Consider the following 24,801-nt stretch of genomic DNA (forward strand, 5'->3'; position numbering starts at 1 on the left):
GCTTATGCACTGTTAATACCCCCTCCCTGATGTCATGACACCATTAACCCAAACCTGCAGGGGGACCTCAGCACAGTTCATGTCAGTTGACTGACTCTGCCTGGAGCTAAAAGCAAAGCAACTTACCTTCTGATCCAAAAAGCTCAGCTGAGCTGTCAGTGGTCAAAAAGAGAGAGACTGCTATCTGTTTCTTTGGCTAAAGTTTGTACAAAGTTGCATAATCGGGTATAATTTCTAGATACTCCTCTGTTAGGGTTAGGGTTAGTGTTCTACATTGGCTTCAGTCCCCATACATGGCCTCAAAGCAAGCTACAAACCTTTGCATTCAGGCTGTAAAAATTGCTTCTTAACCACAAGTTAACAGTTCCCATGACTAATGTGACCACTTACTGTTGACAGCACAGCCCAATTAATGTTTTATGTACCTGGTATCTCAGCTATAACAGCTGAGTAATCATGTTCTGCTTTGTAAGGAGTCATTTCTAAGAACTCAAACTGTTGCCAGAGGAAAAACTCTGCGGTATTATTCTTCTCTCTCCTCCTCCATACTGTAAATACGGACCTGTACAAACCTGATTCTCACCGCTTTCCACTTGTGACCTAAGGTGATGCAATGCTTGCTTGTCTAACCACCAAAGTGTACAGTGGATTGGGTTTCTCACTGTCTGGTGTTGGTCCAAATGTGGCTGAAACCCAAGCCTGCGTGAGAGGCAAGAATGTTGCCTTTATTCTGTAGGTAACTGAACACCTGAGGGACCACATGCTCGCTCGGGTGGGTGCAGGTAATGTGGTGTGGATGCACGGGGATGTGTCTGACGAAATGATCTCTCTAATGCATATGTGCACCATTTCCCCCCCTTGCTCTCGTGTTCCGTTGCTTTTACTCCTACATGTCTGTCGTCTCTCAGTTTATCTCCGTCTCTTTGTCCATGTGTCTACTCCATTGTCTTCCCCACAGTCTCTTTCTTTAGCTAGCCCCTCTCTCCTGGTTTCACTGCCTTTATCTCTGTCCCCCTCAGTTGATCTCCCTCAGTTGATCTCTGTCTCACCGTACCAGCTGAAATCTGCAATGCAAAATCAAAACAAACCATGGTTAGTTGGCTTTGGTCGATGTACCGTACGACTAAAAACAAAAAGAGCCCTTTTCCCCTCAGAGAAACATTTCCCAGTGTGAAACCTCAGAACAATACAGCCATTTTTCTCTTCTTGTATTATAGCACTGCCCTAAACCGCATTCTGATGCCCTGTCATGCTCTGGTTAAGGCACTTTAGACAATGGATGCATGTATTTTGCTGTACATAATTGCATTTTTTGTGCCCTCTGGTTTTTCTAGTATTATATTCGGACTTATAAACAATCAGGGCTGGTAGTGGTGTACTCTGGTACTTAGAAATGGGACTTAAGTTAAGTCCCTCTTAATATGATTTTTTTCAGTTTGTTAGCATTCCTAAGAGCGAGTAAAACAAATCCTGTTCCCATTTCCTTTCAAGGGGTCACATAGAACTCCATCGTTTCCTTAAACAAATTAAACATTGTACTGGCAAGGTCAGTTTTATATGGTTACATGTTTGCTTTTGTTGTGGATGATAGTGATGGCCCTTGCACAGACCTGATTATGGTTTCATCAGCTTCATGTAGACAGTTTTGTGTATTTTACAGCAAAGTTACGTGCTACCAACAGGTGTAGTAAAGATGGTATCAAGAGGAGGCAAATCCATCTAACGTAGCCCTCTGGGGCCACCATTACAGCCAACTTGTGCACAAGCACAATCGCTCCCGAGCTCCGTCCATTCATCTTTGCCGTTGCATAAGACCAGTCCTCCCAAGCAGCCCAATGAAATCCTCATCCAATTAGGCACTGTCCACGTTTCCAAAAGGCCTTTCTCTCATAGACTGGTGCTATTCAGCCTCCCCCGGTATGACATCAGGCCCTCTCTTATAGCCCCACTTTACGCTGCTGCTCTCAAATAATGAAAGCTGCCAATTAATGACTAATCAACATGTGCAACAAGCACATCCAGTGAGAAGTGACTACCATCTAATCTGTTGATTAAAACAGAAGACAGAGATGCTCTGTTCAACTCTCTCTCCCCGTCTTTCAGCGTCGCATTGCTGCAGAAAACAACAGCCAGCTCACCCACACCCACAAGCCTGAAAGCTGATAATTGGAATCATTTGCAATTTTCGTTTTTAGTTTATGGAATATAAAGTTTTGACCAGTCCACAGTGTAAAACCATGCACTGCCTACAGTAAATTCTAACACTTAACCATTTTCAAACTCTTTATTAAATGATTTACAGTGTATGAGGACAAAATTCTGTCCAGATTTGCCTTTTTTGTAATGTAAGAAATTGTATATACTATTTTCATGTAAAAGCTCAATATAATATGTAAGTTAAAATACAACATGTTCATGGTTTTCTACAGAGGTAAAGGCTGGTGGGAATCAGAGGGGGGGATCTCCAGCCCACAGCAACACAATACAACAGAGCAGGCCACTTATCTTTGCAGCCATACCACTCCCTGTCTCACATACATTACATTTCTATAGGTCGCCCCACCATGGGAAGTTTTGATAACTCACAGCATCAAGCTAAATACTCTCACTTAAGGCGTCTGGCTAGTTTAAACATATACAGTAGAATAATTAACCTCGCCTCTCTAGGGGTGGGGTTACGGTAACTACATTCACTTCAATGGGCTCTCCACAAGTCCCCAGACACTGAGCTGGATACGTGCCAATTCTTGAATTAAGATGCTGTTTATGTTCTGGGCTGGAGCGGTGCAGGATGAGGGTAGGGGTCGGACAGGGGGGCTGGTGCTGGGCGAGGGGTTTAGAGGAGAGGGAGGTGGCCAGGGCGTTGCAGTGTAGCATGGGTTAACAAGGTTTAGAGGCTTGGCGGGTGTGGTTCTTGAGAAAGGGGTGTGACCAGTGTCAGGGACCTGTGGCATTTCTTTGTTTTACTAATCCTCACTTGGAAATGTGGGTTTAATAGGATGGATTATTTATTCTGCATCATTAATTGAGAAACAATACATCGTGGTAGTCTTTAGTCAGACTTGCCCTGTGAGCCCAGTCTTCGGGTCATGAAAAGGTAGGATAGATAGGTAAACCTTTAAAATCTGCAACAACAGATATTTTTGGCCACCAGGTCATCCTGTATCATCCTTAACAACTCATTTATAATAATAATAATAATAATAATAATACATTGTATTTATATAGCGCTTTCACCTCAGAATTGTCTTAGAGGACAGGCTGCTTTCACCAGGCTATGGGCGTGTGACTAAAAATGCATCAAATTCATAGCTGGAGTTGCACAGGGTCATAAGCACCAGCTGCCTGCCAAATAGCCATCTGCCTAATGGAGAGACCTTTACCTCAGCCCACTTTTAACATCACCACACTTTTCTCTTGGTCAAGACGTGTCGCTCGTATGGTTGAACTCAGCAATTACCACAGTTTATTCCTGTTATCTCAGGTCACTTCTCCTTATGGTCGCAATCATTCTTTAACCTGCTACTTTTCACATCGGTCAAGCCACTCCGAAATTCTGAGGAACCTCCTGGACACTCGTCAATAGACGTATGGCAAACCCTGGTGTAGAAGTCAACTTCTGTTTGTTTTTTTTGTTGATTCACTGCCAAGTGAAACTGTAAAAGGAATTACTACAAACCCAGATAGTATCAGTGTTTCCCACACGTAGACTTTACTTGGGCAGGCTGCCCAGGTATAGTCACAGCCACCCAGGTATATTTGGCAACCAATTTAGTATTTTTTTCTTTTACAATCTTCCCTTGCTCTAGACATTCACTCATGCTCTCCAGAGACCAGACACACTAGAAAAAGAGATGCGCTCAGTGATCGCACTGATTGTAAAATTGTGCGAGCCCATCTTATGCTGTTGTTGTGTCAAAGCTTATAAGTGCACTTGGTTTTTGGAATGTCATTCGTTACCGGAAAGACGCCAGACCGACCAACCCAAGGCGTCAGCATTTGATGAGTTGGGACTCAATAATCAACTATCTTACTATCTCAAATTGGATCTACCAACCCAGATAGTACAATAAGATATCAGTGTGTCTGCCCAAGTAATGATGCTTTGGGTTGGTGGCTGGCCAGACCGACCAACCCAAAGCGTCAGCATTTGATGAGTTGGGAATGAGACTTGGAACTTTAACAACAAGCATCATCCACATGCGCCTCACCTGCTTTTGTGAAAACTAAATCACAGGTTGTTTTTTGGGTGTTTTTGGTTGGTGCCTTCCCCCCACATCGCTCTGTGGGAAACACTGGATGTACTGTAATACAGGGACACCCTATATACACTCACTACTCCCTCTGGGTGCAGCAGTGGCTCTCTGAGGCCTTTGCCACCTCCACATATGAAAATGCTGATCATTCGGCTTAACCTTGTGTGAACGTGTAAATGCACCTTCTTCCAGTAAACTATATGCAACCTTCCAGAAAAACATTCACATCAAGTGCAGTATCACAGTAATAAAAGTCAAGTGACATTATACATTTAAATGTTACATTATGTAACAACCGACAACCCTAATCCAAACAGCCACACTATCACTGATGCTCCAGTGTCTTATTTTAAAGCATCTTCTTTATATCCGTCCCAATGGGGAATTACATCAACTGTCACAGAAACGAGACAAGATCCATAATGTTCCATCCACTTTACTGAAGCTGATTCTCTTATTTCCAATTATTCTTTTCAAATCAGGACTTATGAACATTTCTTACTAACAGCTTAGCATCTGTGGTAGCGATTCTCTTAAAACTGTCCATATAGATCACGCAAATGTTCCCTGTGAGATGGGCCAGACGGATTTTTAATACAACACGAGTGGTCTGAGGGTTTCAGAATCTCGATGGGTAATGGTCAGAAAACCTGCAGGAGCGGTTGGGTGCGAAATGGGAACAGTCTTGAGCAAAAACTACCCCAGGGTGTAGCAGATAAAACACTTTGTTCCCTGACACCACCTGACCCCAAGAGGCATAAAAAAAGTCCCCATTTGACCTTATGATACCTGAGTAGGAGGCTTACAAACAGTGTGTGTATGTGTGCGATTTTGTTATGTATGGACACACACACACATTCTGCCATATGTTCCTCACTTTCTCTCCTCACCAACACCCTATCCCTGGCTGGCCCACAAATCAATGCATGCCATTTCACGAGGTTGGGGGTTCGCTATATTGCACGTGTTTTTTCACCCCATACCCTGTATGGAAAGAATGTGCTCTGTGCATTCCAAAGATGACTGAGCAGAGCTGAACAGCCCTGTGTTAAGCTGTGTCCAGTCCAATCAGCTGAAGTCAAGTTGACTGAAATGAACACATTTTACAATTATATGCACAGGCAAAGTAGTTGACACAGCTGCACAGCTGAGCTGCACAGATGCTGCCGTTGAGCTCTGTGGGGTTTTTGGTTCATGGTTCCGTGTGAACGTGGTTTAAATAGCTCCAAATGTAACCAGAAAGGCATTTCACTGAGTTATTCTGTTGTATATTTGATATGTTTGGAAAAAAAGGTCTACGGCCTGATTTGTCCGATTCGACAATGAATAGCTCATCACTCAGATTTGCTATTTTTGCCAAAAGGCCCAGACTGGAGACACGTGACCACAGTATCCATATCAGTAACTCCACATTAGTGTCAGGTAACATAAGCCACGTCACGGCTGCAATGGTTACAACCTAATGCTTTGGGGCAACTCCGACCATCAAAGTTACATCGACCTTTTCGATTCCAAAACTTTTGGTAAGTATGAATCAGTTCCTCACTAAAACATGTCAATATAGGGCTCAGGTTTAAAGAATACCAGAATTCCAAGCCAGCATTTATTGTATTCACTTTCACACCATGCTCAGTTTATGAAAAAATTGTTATCCATTAGGAATCCATCATATATAAGGAGCATTTTTACCTCAAAAATATAAAACAGCATAAACAGAGATTTATATTACTTTTTAAAAATAAATTGGCAGATGTTCTCCCTGAGAAACATCTGGCGAGCCTAATCAAACCTTATGGCTGGTGGAGAGGAAATACTACTGTGTTAGTTCAGTAATAGGTTTGGCAACAGCAGGACAGCCATCATGAACTTACACATCATTTTTCAGTCCCGAAGCCAAACACCATGTATTTGATTTCTTTGAGTAACACTGAATGTTGGATATAGTTGATTTAAATAGACGTGCTTTCGTGAACTGTAACAGAGCTCTTCTAGCATTGGACTTCAAAGTAGACTGACTTTCCTGACTTGTACACTGCACAAGTACATACTTCCTTACCGTAGATGTCCTGGTATAAATAACCCCCACTATTTAGAATGTTTTCCCAATTAGGAAAGGACAGGGACACATATAGAGCAGTGAACGCCACACAGACGTACACAGACAAGTAGAAGCAGCAGAGACGTGTAACGACAGAGACGGGTAAACAGACAGACAAGCTGACAAAATGCCAAGCATGAAGGCAGAAATACAAACTGAACAGATAGACAGGTTGACAGTTAAGACAGACAAACCAGACCAACAGGCGGGCAGATCGGTTTAAAAAAATCAACCGACTCCTTAGTTTACAAGGCATGTTTGGCAGTGCAGCTCACAAGACACGTATTAAGTTCAGGTTTGGCCTACATATAGTCTGTGAGGTTAAAAGTTTAATATTTCCATTTCCCACTCTAGGTATTTTTATTGGACTTCTTGGAAAGGCTTAAGGAAAGGAAAAAGTTAATAACCTGTTATTTAATATGGGAGGAAGTTGTGGCCTAAATAAGTAATGACTCTATTTAAAACCATAATGAGAGTTAATATACACAATTCTAAATGCTCATTTATTATTTGCAAAGAAACACATTCTCGCAAAGGTTTCTCTCAAAGTTTGTGTTGAATAAGCACATTTTTCCCCTTATGGTATTGGTTGCAAACAGAGGCACAGTCCTGCAGCCTCTAAAGTCCTCTTAACATCCATCTTTGGTCTGGTGAGCTGGTCACTGATCCAGCCACCGTGTAAAAGAGAACTGTTCAGGGAAATGTTTCTACTGTTTCAATTAGGCTTTACTTTAAATAGCCCAGGTTTCTGGTGATCCCGGGCCTCGCTTTTGGCTTCTCTACAGGGCTTATCACCCTGGGATGTTAAAGCTGGACCCTTGAGATGTAAGCACATATCAGCACATTAACCCCTAGACTGACTAAGCATGCAGGCCCACTGCCATGAGCTCAACTACCCTTGCCCGGGGGCCATTTTGCGAGATGGCAGGAGGCCTTCATAAACTTCATAAACAAACAATATTTAAATATAATATTTAAATGAATACACATCAAAAGGCCCTTAACTAATCTTTCTTTGAAATTCTTTATTTTCAGATGAACTGACTTATTACTAATTACTAACTAAATTACTTGGGACAAGAATTGAAGCCAGGTCTATATGAAGGATGCTTTGGTTGCATTTGAAACAGTTTACACAAATTTAAACATAGCTGGAAACTCTTCCCTCAGAAGCCATAAACATGAACGGCTCCTACCAGGGACAGAATGAATGCTATGTTTAAGTTAAAAAAACACATTTATGGATCATAAATTAACTATTTCTGTGCTCCTTTCAGCTCCTCTTCAGCTATCCCTGCATAGCTGCATAGCTAACCGTCTGATCCTACTGTGTTTTGCACAGCGTCATAGGCCATCACGCAAAGATCAGCCTTGTCTGTGTTACAGTCTACATCCCATCATACAAAAGTGCAGTATCTGTCGGCCAGGGGACAAGTCTGATTAGTTTATTTTCATTGTGAATTAAAAAAATGCCATATCCAGCCTTTTGTAAGTTGAGTATCACTGAGCTACACTTTACAACACTGTGCCGCACTTGTTCACTGTAGTTAAAGAGCTCAGGGGAATAACAGAGAGGTCAAAGGCTACAATTGTTAAAGTTTAGTTTCACTTTACTAATGCCTCCTAGGTTTTATGTTGTAACATCCAGCGCAGTATGCAACACTGAAAGGTCAAAGTGTGCCATTTTCCCAACAGCACCAGTAGAGTTTAACCGGTGACCTCTGTTGTTTACTACGATGTGTCTTATAGGTTCGTATTTACACTCACACTAGTACAGTTCAATGAATCTGACTTTTCAGTAAAAGCAAAGCTCTAACTGAATAATTGTCTTAATGGCTTATTGGTTCAAGTGCAATGTGATAATCTCACATACGTCACACTGCTGCTGACTGTTTTGCAAAGCTGAATTCAGTTTCGTTTTTTTGTTAAGAGATAAGTTCACTGAAGGATTAAAATCAGTCTTTATCTACTCAGCCTCATGGCAATGGAAAGCTAGGTAAAGTTTCAAAACTCACGAAACATTCCTGGAGCTTCACAGCCAAACATGGTTTCAGCATTCTCAGAAGTCCTCATTTACTTTAGTTGTTAAGGAGAATGCTGCAACACTGCTTTATTGTGAAGCTCCAGAATCGCTTGTGGACTACGAAACTTGACTCAACTTTCCACCAACATGACGGTTAGTAAATAATGACTGAATTTTCATGTTTTGGTGAACTCATCCTTTAAATGCACATTAAACCATGCTGTAGATCAACTAGCGCTCACTATTTTGAAAAGCTTTCTTGTTGTTGTGTTTGTGTGAAACTCAGATATTTAGTTTCCTAACTAGGATAGGTATATACATTTGTAGGTAATGTGCTAAAACCACCATTATGAACCTTTTTTAAAGAAAAAAAAAAAAAGTAGCCAATAAACATTTCCCACAAAACATGAGATGGATGGTAAAACTTCAGAGCAGAGCACCTTCGCTGGAGTGTCGTGTATTTGCTGTGAAGTCTCACCCAGGACGGTGCTGGTGCTGCAGAGGATTTGTGATTAATGATAGGTATTATTAAGGCTCTCGCGTTTGAAGTCCACCAGCTAACATTCTCCCTCATGCAAGTCTGAGCAAAAATCACTTTAATTAATCCAGATGCTGTCACCTCGCCGCTGGGTACAGCCGCCGCACCCCGAAGTCCGTCTTTCTAGTGCAGCGACACCGTCAGGGTAATTGCACTGTCAAGGTCAGAGATGGTTAGGTTTCAGTGCACTGTTGGAGTGGAAGGAATTGAATCAAAGGGCTCTGAGAGGGTCTAATCCCTGCGCTGGAATGGCTTTGATTGTGTCAGGGAGCAATTAAGCAAAGGTGCGTGTGTGTTTGGTCAATATATCAGTCACCGAGAGTCACTGTGGCACATATGAGCACTTTGAAACTTGGGTTGTGAGGTATTTTAATGCTATATGGAACGGCTGAGCCCTTTCCCATGTTTAATCACGCACAGATGAAGCAGAATTTACACGGCTGATGTTGAAAGGCCATACATTTAATTCATTGAATGTTTAATATTTAATCCTGGTGATATGGAAGTGGTGGTTTTGATAAGGATTTAGTGAGTCCTTCAGTGAGTCACAACCGTTTTGTCTAGCTTCTGATTTAGTGAGTTCAGGTCTACTTCTGTCCCTCTTGTATAACCTCCTGACTCCTGAAATATAATAAACATACAGTTCAGCCATAGCCAGTCAGCAAGTGTGTGTGGTGCCTAATGAGGGGCCGCTCTGAGAGTTTGGGCTGATGTTAATTTGTTTTGTTTTTGTTGTAAACTGTTTGTCTGTAAATAATGTGTAAATGACGAGCTGGCCTTGCATGCCAACCGGACGGGCCACACACATGGAAACACACACACACACACGCACACACCTCACACACACACACACACACACACTCATACTCATTACAAGCGAGCCCCTTCAGCGGCCCCAGTGATCGTGGTGCCAAGCTCTTTGTTAAGAATGCATTCATGGGTTGTTCATTATTTGCGGGCCCAATTTTGGAGGTACAAAAAAAACAAACTTCAATTTTAGTTCTTAAAAACTAAATTGGAAAGGGAGAGCTGAGTGGCAGTTTTGTGTCATCAGCTGACACGAGAATCAGGCCACCAGCATTTCAAACTTGTCAAACTTTACACTCAAGTTGATGCTGCTGCTTGATCTCTGCTCTCATTTCTATCCTACAGTCATGAGGACTCAGTGTAGTGTTGAGATGTTCTGATTTTGCATTTTTCCTGCCTGATACTGAGACCTAAACAAAAAATCTATCTGCTGTATCCTACTGACCGTGTTGCAGGTTAAACCCTTTTATAAAAACATGGACAAATACATACAGAGTTTGAGTGAACATAACTTTCTTTTGTTATCTCATTTGACTGTCAGTCATAACTGAAAGAGAATACAAATATCAACGGGTGTTTTGCTGACATGTGCCTGGATATTGGCTACTTGTACTGTAAAAAAATCTGTTAACTTGCATACAGGTGTACAGGACACCAGTGGCAGACTCAGGATCTTTGATGGGCAGGGGCGAAAAAAAATAAAAAGGGCACTATAAATACATATTTATAGTGAAGAGAGGGCACTTCACCACGTTTTCATTACTGGAAGGGGCACCCTAGAGGGCACGCTATCATGTTTTATTAACCTTAGGGGCATCCAAGAAGGTATTTTCGGGCCTTTTTCTTTTTAAATGGAGTCACCAGTGCAGGATGTTGCTGGGTAGTAACAGTCAAGCTAATAGATAACGTGTGCATAGACTCACACACTCGCCAATACCAAGATCCAGTATTTTAGTATCAGAGGCATTTGAGATTCTGTTATTGGAACAACCGTAGTGTACTGTGTCAGAAGTGCTTGTGGAATGGTCGAACATCTTCAGAAACCCCCTTCCCACTCGCCTTCCCACGTTATTTGTATAACTTTCTGACGATCTGAAGTTCACGCTTAAGACGGTGATTGTCCAGGTGGGTTGATTTGAGGAAGTAAGCAGAGTTTCAGCTTCTCTCTAGTTCTCCTTTTTCATTTTCCTGTTCATCATTTTACTCTCTTCAAGTCAAAAAGTTTATGTCCAGTTTGCAGTGTGGTGGTCGGCTCTACTTTGTAGCAGAGCGGTCCTACTGCTGCGTACTGTCACAGGCGGTCTGATGCAGTGAGACACACAACCGTCTAAACGCGGGTAGAGCTTCTCAAAGACTCTGAAAACTCCTAAAAATAGAGCCTTTACACGCCCACGCACAGCCACACATGCTCGGCATATGTAAACATACAGTGCACGTACAAATGCTGAAACACATGTACAGGCAGAAACGCACACACACATATACACACTGTATGGCCGCAAGGGCAGCCCGCTCACGACCGCTAATGCAAACATGGGATAATATTAGCTGACTATAAAATGGCAGGTCATATTTTTAAAATACCAACAGGGGGTCATGAACTGCTGCATAAAAGACCGTCATAGTTGTGAGGCTGAGCTGTTTGGCTCCAAATATACCCCGGGGTCTAACTTAAGACCTGGAGAGGTGCCTGCAGGGTATTTTTGGGTCAGTGTTTACAGGTGTTTGTTCAGTGGCAGCAGTGCCAAGAGGTTAATAGGATACCCACTTTAAGAAGTTCAAATAGACTAAAGTCCATGTTGTTGAATTTGTGGTTATTCTGACCCAAGGATGGCCGTGAGGGAGGCTTCATAGAGGAGAAGAACACCTTTAAAGTCCCCTGAGGTGTAACGTGTATTGCAGTTATGTTAATAAACAAAAACATGTCCCAGCAGAAAATGGTAAAATTATTTAGAAGAAGCTGATGACAAGACTCAGAATGAGGGAGGCATCTCACTTTCAGAGTCTTCCGGCTCCATAATGAAGACTTACATATGTATTTATGGCAAAGCGCCATTTAAATGTACTGCAATGACAGCAAGAACGTAAATCAGGTCTTTTATCTTCCAAATAAAAGCCAATGTGGTTTATCTTGACTCAGATTTTTGCACTAAATAATGAACATTATGTCACAATCACAGCAGGACCCGTCTCAGATTTGTAATGTTGTTCAAAGACTTGGTTCTCTAGCTAACTATCTCTGCCTGATAAATCAAATATTTTTGCTCTTCTTACTTAAAAAAGTTAGTCATATTGCAAAACAGTTGGGACAATATTCATTTAATTTCCTCACGTCTCACAATTTATAACCAGCCACTCTTCCTCCCCTTTTGCTTGATGTTGTTTACTGTGGGTCTATGTGGGTTAAGAAGTGCTCTGCGCTATATCTGTCTCTTCAGAACCTAGACCTCATCGTCCTTTCCTTGTGTCATTCCTCTCCTTCCTTCCTCCCTCGGACCTTGTCACCCTTTCCCTCCTTCTGTTGTAGTTTTCCACTAACCTAACTTCCATTTGTCTGCTGTTCTTCCTCTGCAGGTTCCCACTCTGTCCATCTTGCATCAAAACTGATCCAACAAGGCAAAATTGTCAGTGTGAGCTGAGAAACGCAAAACATGGCTGTGGCCGGATGCCCGGATTATTTCCTGCATCATCCAAATTATCAGGTAAATGTCCATTTCCGTTGTTTGTTTTTCTTCAGGAAGTTTAAATCTGTCTTTAGGCAGAATTTACTTTTTGCTTAAGCAGGTCAGCTAGTGTTTTTGTCGAAATGAAATATCACAATTTAAGGCTAGAAATGAAACAGCCAAGACTAATGTGCGACACCAGACTGATGTTGGTATGAGGTGCTCTCCAGAGTTGGAGTTGCCCAAAATAACTTTATAATAGAAATGCTGAAATTTCTGAAACAAACTTAACATTGTTCCAACGTTGGTTTTGAAATGAAATGTATAGGAATATGTTATGAGGCTATGAGAATTCTAAGAAATATTGAGGGTGTGTATTCAGATGGTTGTCCTGCCTTTCCCAGTCCATTGCAATCAGTCTTTAGATGCTCTTAATGGTATATTTGGGTAATTAGTTAGTATACGCTGGAGAGAGAAATAAAGAGTAGTCTGTGCTTATAGTTTGTCCTTTTGGTCTAGTCCCGACTAAAAGAGAGTCAGTGAATGGCAGTGATATGGTCTCAAGGAGCTGCAAGGTCGTGTTGGTCCAACAGAGGTACAAAAGCATCTTGTTTTGGCGGACACACCACCAAGTAATGGTTGCCCCTTTAAATAAGGTTCTATGGTCAACCCATTCACTAACACACAGACACATAGACTGGGTTCTACCAAGTGTATTTAGTGTGTTTCTTTGTGCAGTGGAACATTTCATTATATCATATCATATCATAAATCTCATAAATATTTCATGGTTTCTTTACTCTTTATGACAGAAAATCACAAAACAAGACATTTGAGGCTTTGGGAAACACTGATCGGCATCATTTACCTTTTTCAATTAATTGGGAAAATAATCCACAGATTAACAGATTGCAACCCTTATATTTAAGTATTTCAATCCTGGGACGATTGACTATAACTCAATGTGATTGTAACGCTAAAACACAACAGGTAACCTCAGTATTTAGTAAATCACAGCATACAGCGAAACACATACTGTGGGAAAATATCTCTTGTTTATTTGTATTTGTATTTAAGCAGTTGTTGAAAAATAACTGCTTAACTGTTCCTTTTAGTACTAATCCTATTGTTCTGTTTAGTTATTCAGCATTAGAAACATCCCATGCTTAACTGTGGAACTATTGTCCAGGCTTGTGACTAAGGCGTTGTGCCCCATTGTTTATCCTGGATACAGAGAGTTTGTGCCCAGTGATGTGATATCCTCCTTATTCCTAATGACTGGCTTCGAGTCAGAAATATGTTGTCACTCTTGCGACCAGTGCATGCGACCAGTTTTCTGGCATGCAGCACAGAGCATTAGGAGAATATGGATTAGAGAGGGACAAACTAAATCTGTAACTTTGAGCAGTGTGTACAAACAAAGGGCTCTAAACATAAGCCGACATCCTGATGTGCTGCAGGGCAGACCTGACCTCTGGAAATCAGGTTTACGGTAGTTTAGTAGATTTGTTCACACCAGCCTCGGCAGAGCAAAGGGCTTCCAAACATTTGTATTAGTGCAGTGGCACTATTAGCCCGATCAGAGGCTGCTCTGTTGTTTGCTCGTCATCTGGGCCATGGCTTTATCTATGACCTTTGACCTCAGAGCTGCTAGAGGACAGAGAGTTCAGCCTGCTTGAGTCTCCCAGATCTCCACAGCTTAGAGAGACAGAGACCAAAGTGTGCATGTGTTAATGTGTGTGTGTGCGCGTGCGTGTTTGTGTGTGTGTGTATGTGTTCTCACATGCTTGTATTGGTCAGGGTCGCTAGTGTGTGTGTTGTCTCTGTGTTTCTGCCTTATTGCTTCAGCTGCAAAGATGAATCCACATAGGCATAATCTTTAATGAGGCATACATTTAATAACAGAACAGTTTAAAGGACTAAGCCAACAAAAATAAAACCACAGGGAATAGGTCTTGAGTTGAAGCTGAGGTGACAGTCCCTGTGGCACAGTGAGTCATTGGGTATAGAATCCAAAAATAGAGCAATGTAAACATGTGTAGGCTTATCTTCTTTACGCTCAAACACACCGAGCGCTCAACGTTTTGTCTTGTGATTTTAATCAAAATCAACTGGGGATTTTGTGAATAATCACTTGGCTCTTTCATCTTTGCCACCGGTTTGGATTGGTGCTGCCGGAGCTACAGTATGCGGACCTGAAAACGTACACACTCTACAGCGGTACGCTCGCACAGACACACACTCGCTCGGCTGTTTGCAAAGCATTCAGCTATAACAGATGTACCTTGACTTGCTGAATGAGAAAACCCATTCAGTGTGAAATTCCAGGGTTATGGAAGATTTTCCCTGATAAAACTGGAGCAGCAACTCAAAACAGATTCAAGTGAAGATAACATTCATACTAAACTCGAGGGATTATATCGCCGCTTTAATCTTGTTTCCGTTGTGTGAATAAATGATGGTATGCGCAAAGCGAGGCAAATTTGATGTGGAGAAAAGAGAATTGTTTGTGGCAAGATGGTAGCTGATTTAATCCAAAAAAGACGGACCTTATGATACATTATATATTACTATAGTTTATAAAATGTAAAACTAACCCTGGCCCTCATTTAAAGTACAATTTGAGAAGGTTTCACACCAAAAATGCTGTGTCAGCAGAGTGTGGGGAATCTATGCATGCCAAAAAACAATATTGTCCTGTGTAGAAGTTCTGTATGCCCTCCAGTGTATTAAGCTTGCTCAAACCTATGTTGGATCACTGAATAAACAAGCAGTCCCACACTGGAGCATAACGTTCACTGTGAGAGGGAGCTGGATTATTTTATCAGGGGCTAAACATTAACAAGATTTTGTGGTGTTTCCCATAACCTAGAACCAGCATCCAGAGATATCACACGATTGCATTTGTTTTACTTGCACTTTTGCATTGTGATTGTTTTATTGTGTGGGCGTTGTGTTGAGGCTACGGCCACTAAGTTGACTCTGCAACTTTGTCATCGCGGTCGTACATTGGAGTTTAATCAAATGTACAAAATCAAAGTTTTTCTTTTTTCCCTGCACACCGTTTTCCAGTTCCAGTTCATGGGCTGGGCCTGTCACATGCATTATGTATATGTACCTATCCCTGCATTTAATAAAATTTGCCGCAGGATAAACAGTTTAAGAATTATATTCCAGAGGTGTCTAAGATGAGACAACTGATTTTATTTTTCATTTCTTGTGGTGGTAAACACTAACCCAACTCCTGTTCTCACCTTATTTTTAAACAAGTGTGTCATCGGTTTTGGAAAGACACTAGTTGCAACTGTTGAATATGCCAGTGAGAATCAATCCTGATGAGTGGCATAAAGATTTCATAGCCTTTTTGGTCACACTTTCTATGAAGCCCATGTCTATAATGCATTATAACACATTATGAACATGTCTATAATGCGTTATTATTCTCCTATAGTGCCATACTATCATAGTTATAAGCAGTCATGAATATTCATAATTCTCTAGAACAATAATCACAACTCATTATCACACCAATGTCTATAATGCATTATAAACACTGGTATATTTTGATTTTATGTCACTGCGAGTGACCATTGGTTGCTTTAAGTGAAGTAATGACATGCTGGTGTTATAGGCAGATGCAATACATTACAAGCTGGTTATAAGTTGCTATGTCAATGCATAAAATGCTATAATTAATTGTTTTTAACAGGCTCTGACATACATTTTAATGCATTATAAGAATTAAGAATTTAAATACACAAGGAGATTTTGATTTGTGAAAAAAAAATGTGATTTTTAAGCTTTGGAATAACACTTGGTTATTCTATTAATTATAAAATGTTACAATGTTTTTCAAAATGCAATTACAAAGGCTGTTTCACTGCCATTGGGCTACACTACCAGCTCACTGCACTGTATATCATGATGTGTAACAGTGTCTCTCTAGTAGTAAGTATCCAGTTATTATTCCTTAGCTTTTAATGTAGCTTAAAAAACTTGTGTAATTGTACTGAATTCCCACAGACCTATCTGGGTAAATACTGTAACAGAAGCAATAATAGCTAACATAGAGATGGAGTGATGTTTCGATAGATAGGATTGAATTAGAAAAAAACCCCTGAATGAGCTAATATTGTGTAAACATATGTCATAGTCCAGCTCGTCAGGGGCTCAGCTGAGCTGTGACAGCAGCTGTAGCTGAGTTTCTACTGTATAAACAAACAGATGAACGAAGCACTGGAGCAGACTAGTTTGACCCGCTGATCTCATTCTGGTTAATTATGTAAGACGGGATTTCCACTTGCTGTCTAGTGTTCATGTATGTTGTAAGAGGACTGTCTCAGTTAGCGCTGTTGCTGTCAGCAAGAACGGTCTGCCAGGAGCAAGTCTTGGACCCTTCAGTGAGATTTCCACATGTTTAAAGCCTTCTGAGAATATTTAGTTCTCGAGGTGAACCCGACTTAACAGAAACTGTAGTTTTATACTGATAAACTTCACATGTCCTTGTGGATGGAGTCCATTCTCCAGCTGTTTCTTCTTAGCCAAAAACCTGTCAGTAAGTCAGCTATTGATCATATTCAATCGCTGGTCATAACGTTTAACCTCAGCCTGACCTCCTCTAAAGGTGCAGCTTTGACATGCGTCTCAGTCTTTTCCTCTTTGTTTGAGGCCAAATCTCCAGACCTTTGTGTCAGTCCTGCTTTCAGTGCCTTAACCTTGTCTCTGGCCTTTCACTGACCCCTTTTTAAAAAGCTGAACCCTCAACCCTTCCACTCTTATTTGGGAGTTCCTTTTAACTTCATCAATATGAAAGGGCTCTTATATGCTTCTTGTCAAAACTTGGCCCTATTCAGTCTCGTTTTGACCCCTCTTGAACTTAAGCAACGTGTGTGTGTGTGTGTGTGTGTGTGTGTGTGTGTGTGTGTGTGTGTGTGTGTGTGTGTGTGTGTGTGTGTGTGTGTGTGTGTGTGTGTGTGTGTGTGTGTGTGTGTGTGTGTGCGTCTGTGCTTTCTGTGTGTAAAAGAATTAAAGAATTAATGAGAGAGACTGAAAAGGCAACAAGGATAAAAGAAAGAGACAAAAAAGAAGAAATTCTGTCTTTTATTTTCTTATTTTCTCTCTTCTTTTTGTAGCCTCAGACTTATGGGCTTCAATAAACGTAATCCAAATGCAGTGTGGGGCAATGGCATGGCTGAGAATTATGCTAAATGGCCAGTATCTATAGGATTAAATCCCCAAGTTAACATTCTGTCAATTGTCTATAGAGGCATCAAAGGCTGTCTGGGTTTTGGATTTTTGTTGGTGAGATCCACAAAAGAGATTAAGGTGTGCTTTAAAGGTCCTTTAGTGTGTGTGTGTGTGTGTGTGTGTGTGTGTGTGTGTGTTTGTGTGTGTGTGTCAACTCATTTACTCCCAGACAACCATACAAAACAGCATTCAAGACCAGTATATGGTGTGAAAGAGTCCCTGCATTTTTGCTCACTGGAGCTGAACCATGACCATCCTGTCCTGAATACGCACACATGCATGCGCGCGCGCACACACAAACACACACTAACGTCGTGCTGTACCATCCCACCAACCAAACTGGCATCCTGGTGCTGTTTGGGTGACTGGGTAGGGATCAGTCACAGTCTGGTAGCTGGACCCCCAGACGGTGTGTGTTGATGATGGGGTTTGCTGCGTCACGGGAACAAATGGGCTGATGCGGTGGTTATTTGACTACTTTTTTAATTTCTAAAGAAGGTTAGTCCCATTAAGCTCCGAAATCTCTTTTTCAATCCAGCCAAGACGGCTGGAACTGGAGACAATACAAAGACGGAACAATGCAGTGTAATGATTGGATGCGGTTGGGTTAGTTGGTATAGAAGAGGCATTGGGGAGAGGGGGGGTGGTGGCGGTAGACACAACCATATATTAACGTTGAACTTCCAGTTATGCCCAGTGTAGTCAGAACGTCCGCACCAGTACGCCAGAGAGGGACACTAATGACTTCTGTTTCAGTGAGTATAAAAGCTATAAAAATTCCAGGCAAATCATGGCTTGTATATCATCAAACTATTCAGCCGAGCTTTTATTTTGAAGAATGGATTCATCAGAGTGGAATTGTACTTCAGGCTTTATTCGCGCAGTGAGTCGATTCTCATTATACTGCTCGTTAAGCCTTTTTTGTAGAGTTAAATTAAATGTCACAGGCTATGAAAGTGTATGATGATTTTAACTGTAAAAATGAATATTGTCATACACAAACTTGAGCTTTGCATTCAAAGTGTCTTGTTTAGGAATGTATTAAGGCAGTCTGCTGCAAGGAGACACATTTAATATGAATTATAATTGGAAAGTGGTTGTTATTTACAATGATTTTGGTTTGTTGTGGAATATATGTTTAAACTGCATATTGCATTTAGCTGCGTGTGTGTGTGTGTGTGTGTAACGCTTGTTGGACAGCTGAAACAAGGCAAAGCAATGAGAAAGAGCTTTGATGTGTAACTGTGGTAAACTTTGTTCTGTTGCAGTAGAACATCACTCGATTTAAGAATTAGCAAATACTTTTCATCTTGTATTGTGCTGTCACTCACTCATGACATCCTTTAGTCCAGCCTGGATGTGCTTCATTAAATGAGACACTGTCCAGACAATATGTCGGACTCTGGGTGTAAAGAAGTACATGATGTTCCAGGACCATCATCACTTAATCACTACAACTCCGTCGCTCTGGAGGCAACAAAAAAACATCCATCAAAAAGCGTCAAATTAGGTAAAAGAACCTTTATCACAGGAAATGCTTTTGTAAAATGATCCAGCTCCGCCTGCATCGTCTGTCACTACTCTAAATGAGGCAGAACAAGCAACCACAACAGCTTTTATTGCAGCATCAGAGGAGGTCTGTTGTACAGACACAGTCAGTAGCAGTCTTTTCCTGAGTACAGTAGTACACCACAGAACGTTCTGTTCCCATTCCTGCTGTTAGGCCCTGCACGGGATGCCACACACACACACACACACACACACATACACACACACACACACACACACACACACACACACACACACACACACACACACACGCACAGGAACTTCCTCAGGGAAGTTATTTGATAAGTTATTTGGTAAGAAATTGCAGGGACTTAAATTCATTTCCTGCTAACCTCTAACCTGTACCTAACCCTAGCCTTATGTTGACCCAAAGATCGTCTCTTTTCCAACTGGGGACACGGCTTTTGTCTCCAAATGCACAAGCCGTCCCCAATTAACTGTCGTCTGAATGATGTCCCCGAATGTAGCCTAAGTCACGCTCGCACACACACGCCCACACACCCGATGTGTAACCCACAGTTTTGTTTTGCTTCCACTTTTTTTTAGTAGTTGGATTTGCTTGAAACAGATCAACATGATGTAAGTTTATACAAAGTTTTTGGATGACTGTTTTTAAGTTATTGATCAGTTTTTCAGTTCCTTGAAACACGATGGGGAAAAGGGTCAGCCCAGGACATTTGGGTTGAGTGGTATCTTAAACTGTGCTCTGATACACATCTGGTCATGTTCACACACTGTTTGTACTGTAGGATGCAGCAGTGTGGAAAGAGTAGAGGTTACCATATTTCTGTTTAGTTCAACAACTACCGACCATTGCAGTAACACTTTATAATAGCACCATTAATGAATGTTACATTTATAGTTAATTAAACTTTAGTTAAGAGTTATTTCATTCACATTCATTGCCATCAAACAATGAAATGTTTTATAAACCATTTATTAAGCATTTGTTGATTGTAAAGTTGCAATTTATGTTTATAATACTTTGTATTATAAATACGACTTTGGTTGATAAATACTGTGAAGTTCATCTAAACTTTATCTGGATAGCCATTTTAAAGTTGCAACTGATGTTTATAAACCTTTACAATGGCTTAATAAATTGTCAATTAAGCATTTTATTGTTTGTGAACAATGAAATTATCATAACTGAAGTTTAATTCACTATAAAATTACTATATTATCATAAAGTGGAACCCCCATTGCTATTTACAGTCATTCCTGGCACAAGTCTACTTATCAACATCTTGTTTTCCTCTCTCGCCAGCCGCTATAAGAACTTACTCTACTTTTTTATTTTCCTGGTCTGTATTTGAAATAATTCCTCTGTGATATGTAAAGCTGGTGTTGGTTATATTGCACTTTAATACCATTTAGTGAACATATATCATTTCCCTTGTATGTTTTCTCTTTCAACAACAACAAATCAATTTTAAATCTTCATCAAAACTTTATTCAGTTTGATTGAGCTTCGTTTGACTGATTACATGCTCTTCCATGTGGGTGACACTATTCTTTAGCATGTTTCTTTTTTACAAACTAATCAGTTGAGCTGAAAGTATTGGGATTTTTTTTTTTCCATTTCACTGCTGTTTTGGAGTCTAAGAGATGCAGATTTGTCTTCTTTAAACCATGTGTTGGTTGAGGGTTTGGCTCTTGTAACAAACTTCCTACTGTGGTGACAACATTTTCTTTTCTTTCTTCTTGCTCCTCTCTCTCTCAGCAGGACAATATAGACCGGTCCTCCAATCACAGACAAGCTGACCTCATTGGTCCAGCCTTCCAGCAATCAGCCAATCGGAGTTCTCCAAACCATCAAGGTTGGTCTCTAACCATAGATAGGTGTGCGTGTGCGTGTGCGTGCGTGTGTGACTTTAGTTACACTGGTGTTGTATGACACAGACGAGCATACTTGGTTATACTCTGACTTGAATTACATATGACTTTATGTTGTGGGACTTGTCATATGATATTGCATTCTATTGAGACTTACTGTACTTCGGCTTAGTGTAACATAAGCTTGCTGTGTATTCTCCACTTATTTTCATACATGAGAGAATACCAAAAGGTCGTAGAAATGACCTGGGAATCTGGTACTACTACTATTGGTTTGTGTTTGTATGTGTGTGTGTGTGTGTCTCTTGGCTCAGTACAGTGTGGAGAGCTTGCTGCTCATTATCCTCCACTGGGCCCGGGGCGGGGCGCGGGGGATAATATATATTTGGGTCTCTTCCGCTGTAAACATTTCAGCAGTTCAAAGGGTGATCTGCATGGACACAGGGTGCCATTATAATTACGCCGTCTATCTAATTGTGCCATACAGGGTTCGTCCATGACAATCGGAGCATGAGATTTAAGCACAATATTGGCTCAGCATGGGAGGTAAGGGCGGGGAGTCTGCGAGGACTCAACGAGTGAATTAGAACGCTTGGCCCTGGCATGGGAAATAAATGGAGCAGAAATTACATTGTCATTTTTCAGGATCAGCCGGGATGGAGGGAACTCAGAGGGACTGGAGAGGCAGACGAATGGAGATTGCTTTAACTAAGGAACATTTTTGTTTACACTCTCTGAATAATGATCTTTTGGACAGATACCCAGGTCTTTTTGTACAGTAGATTGGGCGAGACATGTGTTTGGGAGCCTGATTTGTGAGCACAGTGAAGTACAGTACGTAGGCCATTAAGTTTTTTGTCTTCTGCCTCACTCTTTTTTTAAATCTATCAAGTAATGGGTGACAATTTATGACCAGAAAGCTACAACTTTCAAGTACAATGCCAGTAAAAGCCTGTATCATATAAGCATCTGAGATTTTGAATCCAGCCTCAGTGCCTGTGGTGGTGTTATTAGTGGGATCATAATCCTTGCTGACGTGATTTAACTTGTTTTCCCGTAAACCCACTTGTTCACTCTTACAGGACTTTAATAGAGCCACCGGCTGCTTGCTGTGTTTGCTGTAAAGCTCGAGTCATAAACCTATTAATTTTGAAAGGAACAGTACAGCTTTGTTTGAACATGACCTGACATTATGTTTTGAAATGAGATGCTATTGAGGCAACTGGAATCTAGTATTGGAATCCTGGAAACTGAAGTTGCTTCACATGCTTTTCTCAACACGTAGGCTTTAAATTGTACCATGCATACACAATTTTACTGTGAAGTTTCAACGCAGTCTTTAAATAACTAGAAAAAATGATTGTCGTCATGCCGAGCAGTGGCACAACACACATGCACATATGTGAGTCCTCTCCAGTCTCCAGTCTCACTAATGCGATGTCACAGGCTTGCACTGTGCAAACGCTGTCCCCTCTGTGTTGTTTTTCCCAGCCACACACCAGAGTGACATCAGTTGTATAGCTTCAATTCATTGTCTGTACCGTTATATAACTTGCTGAGTGCAGAAGGGCCGTATATGGAATTGGAAGTGAAATGAATCTTCATTTTTTAAATGAATGTGTAGACTATCGGCTGGCCTATGAGATGAACGAAACAAGGCTCGAGTTGAATGCCACAGCCTTCCTAACCGCCATAACTGCAAACAACGACAAGCGAGAGGGATCAGACATGACCTAACAGGCAAACAGTCACAAGTGTTTTCTGAAACCAAGCACATCAAATGCCACGACGACAATAAGTCTGAGATATGGTCTGCAGTCACTGAGACAGCTGATGTCTTGGCTCCAGCTGAAGAGGAACAAAAATGTTGAGCATTCTGATAATGTCCTTTTTATAGCCTGCCTGTATAGTGTTTTTAAAATCAATAAACACATCATTGTACTTGTAACTTGTAAGAGAAACAGAGCATAATACTTCCAGATGTGGTAATCTCCAACTATCACGGAGGCCTACATTTCAGTTTTACTGTTTTAGGATTTCATTTCCAGTTTTCGGTAAGTGAAATTTGAGCGCAGGTGCCCAAATTCTACTAGCTAGTGTAGCAGTTCAGGAACAGTGCCATGCTTTGGGTAAAAAGTTCACTCCTTCTACATCTTTACTTGAGCTACCAGCACCAGTGCTTTAGGGCCTAGTGTTTGGCTCCAGAAGTGTAAAAATACAGTATGTTCTGAAACACACTTTATTCCCTTTTATTTGCTGCCATTCATGATTCTTTCATCTCCTCACCATACCTTGCAGCAGACTGTTAAGCTTGGGAGCCAGTCTGACAAAATAAAGCCCTGCATACAAACTGCTACAGGCACAGGCCTCTTTTAGCTGCCAGCACACACAAATACATTAGAAAGCAAGAGCACACGGCACAGCACAATTTACTGTTTCCCTCAGTAATTATACAGGCAGCGACAAAAGTCCACCAACAGTGAAAGTATAACTTGTACCCAGTTTGGCTCAGCCCCTGTGTCAATTTGTCTAATTAGTCTGTGTCCTATGCAGTCGAGACAGTCTGACCTCATCCTGTGTGCGTCAGCTTGTACAGTAAGTACACACCATGCTGCTTTTTGAACTCAGCCATTCATCCATCCAGGAGTGTTTGACGCAGGGACGTGTGTGTCTTTAACCTGTTCTTATACCTGGAAATGTATGTAAAATCACCAGAAATGCCTCTCCCAGCTCTTAGTACATTCAAAGCTGTTGTTGAACCATTTGGAGTACAGGCATGGTTTTGGGCTCTTATGAAAGGATATAAGCTGATTCCCCCTCCCAAGCTGTCAGAAGCTCTGTAAGTGCTTCTGGCATTGATCTATAGAAGTTTGAACACACTGAATTATTTGTTTATCGATTTGTGCATATAACATAGTGCTTAGGTGGAAAAACAGCCTATTCAAAGAACAAAATGCATACAACTACATAAACTTGCAACATTTCAAGTTTAGGGCTTTACAAACTGATATAAACTCTATATTGCTGGATTTGAAATCTCGTTGGCTACATGATGCATCAATCATCCGGAGGCTGGCGTGTAATTGGCTCAGGAGAGAGGAGGAAGATGAGAGATCTGGTCACATGTCCACCAGATCAGTCTTTCAAAGTAAAGTTCAGATAAAGTTCATACAAATGTCAGATAAATGGTTTTGAGTTTTTGACATTTTATCTTGCTCATTTTGTTCATTGTATATGATAACATGAACTCTATTTCAGTTCAGATAGTGTGGCTGAAAGCTCCAAACAAAACCACTAACCTTGCATTAAGAAGCATATTTAAAGTCAGGCAGCTTTTGGGAGTGAGATCATGCCATGCCAAGGGAGTAGTTTATCTATTTATTATATTCAGAATAAGGAAAACTGTGAAGAGCCTGTGATCCTTCAGTTCTAAGTCCTGGGACTTTATCTTTTTTCCTGGCATAACATTACACACATGACTATATGCATGACTTTATTGAAGTGCCATAAAATCATCTGACTTTATGAAGGTTATTTAGTAACAACATTGGCCAATATCTCAGAATGTCTTAAACCAGCATCAAGATATCTGAGGTGAAGCAGTTACACCCTGTTCCATGCTGTAGCAGACACGATCTCACAGCCATATGTGTATTTATTTGCGTTTGTTTATGTGGTGTGATAAGGGGTGCCTCAGATGGACGTGCAGCTGCTTAGGCAACAAATCCCATCAATGGCATCAATGCAGTGCAGTAATCTGACGG

At 41.1% G+C, this 24,801-nt stretch overlaps 1 protein-coding gene across 1 annotated transcript in view; it reads left to right on the top strand.

Moving 5' to 3' along the window:
• The window catches only part of LOC311260142 (growth factor receptor-bound protein 10-like), a 70,635-nt gene that overhangs the window by 2,694 nt on the left and 43,140 nt on the right, over nucleotides 1-24,801 (top strand). Inside the window, exons 2-3 of the mRNA XM_084357657.1 lie at nucleotides 12,297-12,424; nucleotides 20,925-21,021. Of these exons, the coding sequence (XP_084213783.1) occupies nucleotides 12,374-12,424; nucleotides 20,925-21,021 (148 nt within the window). The 5' untranslated portion in view covers nucleotides 12,297-12,373. The remainder of the gene's footprint in view (nucleotides 1-12,296; nucleotides 12,425-20,924; nucleotides 21,022-24,801) is intronic.

Source organism: Pagrus pagrus (assembly GCF_965226575.1).
Source record: "Pagrus pagrus genome assembly, chromosome: 7".
Classification (NCBI taxonomy): Eukaryota; Metazoa; Chordata; class Actinopteri; order Spariformes; family Sparidae; genus Pagrus; species Pagrus pagrus.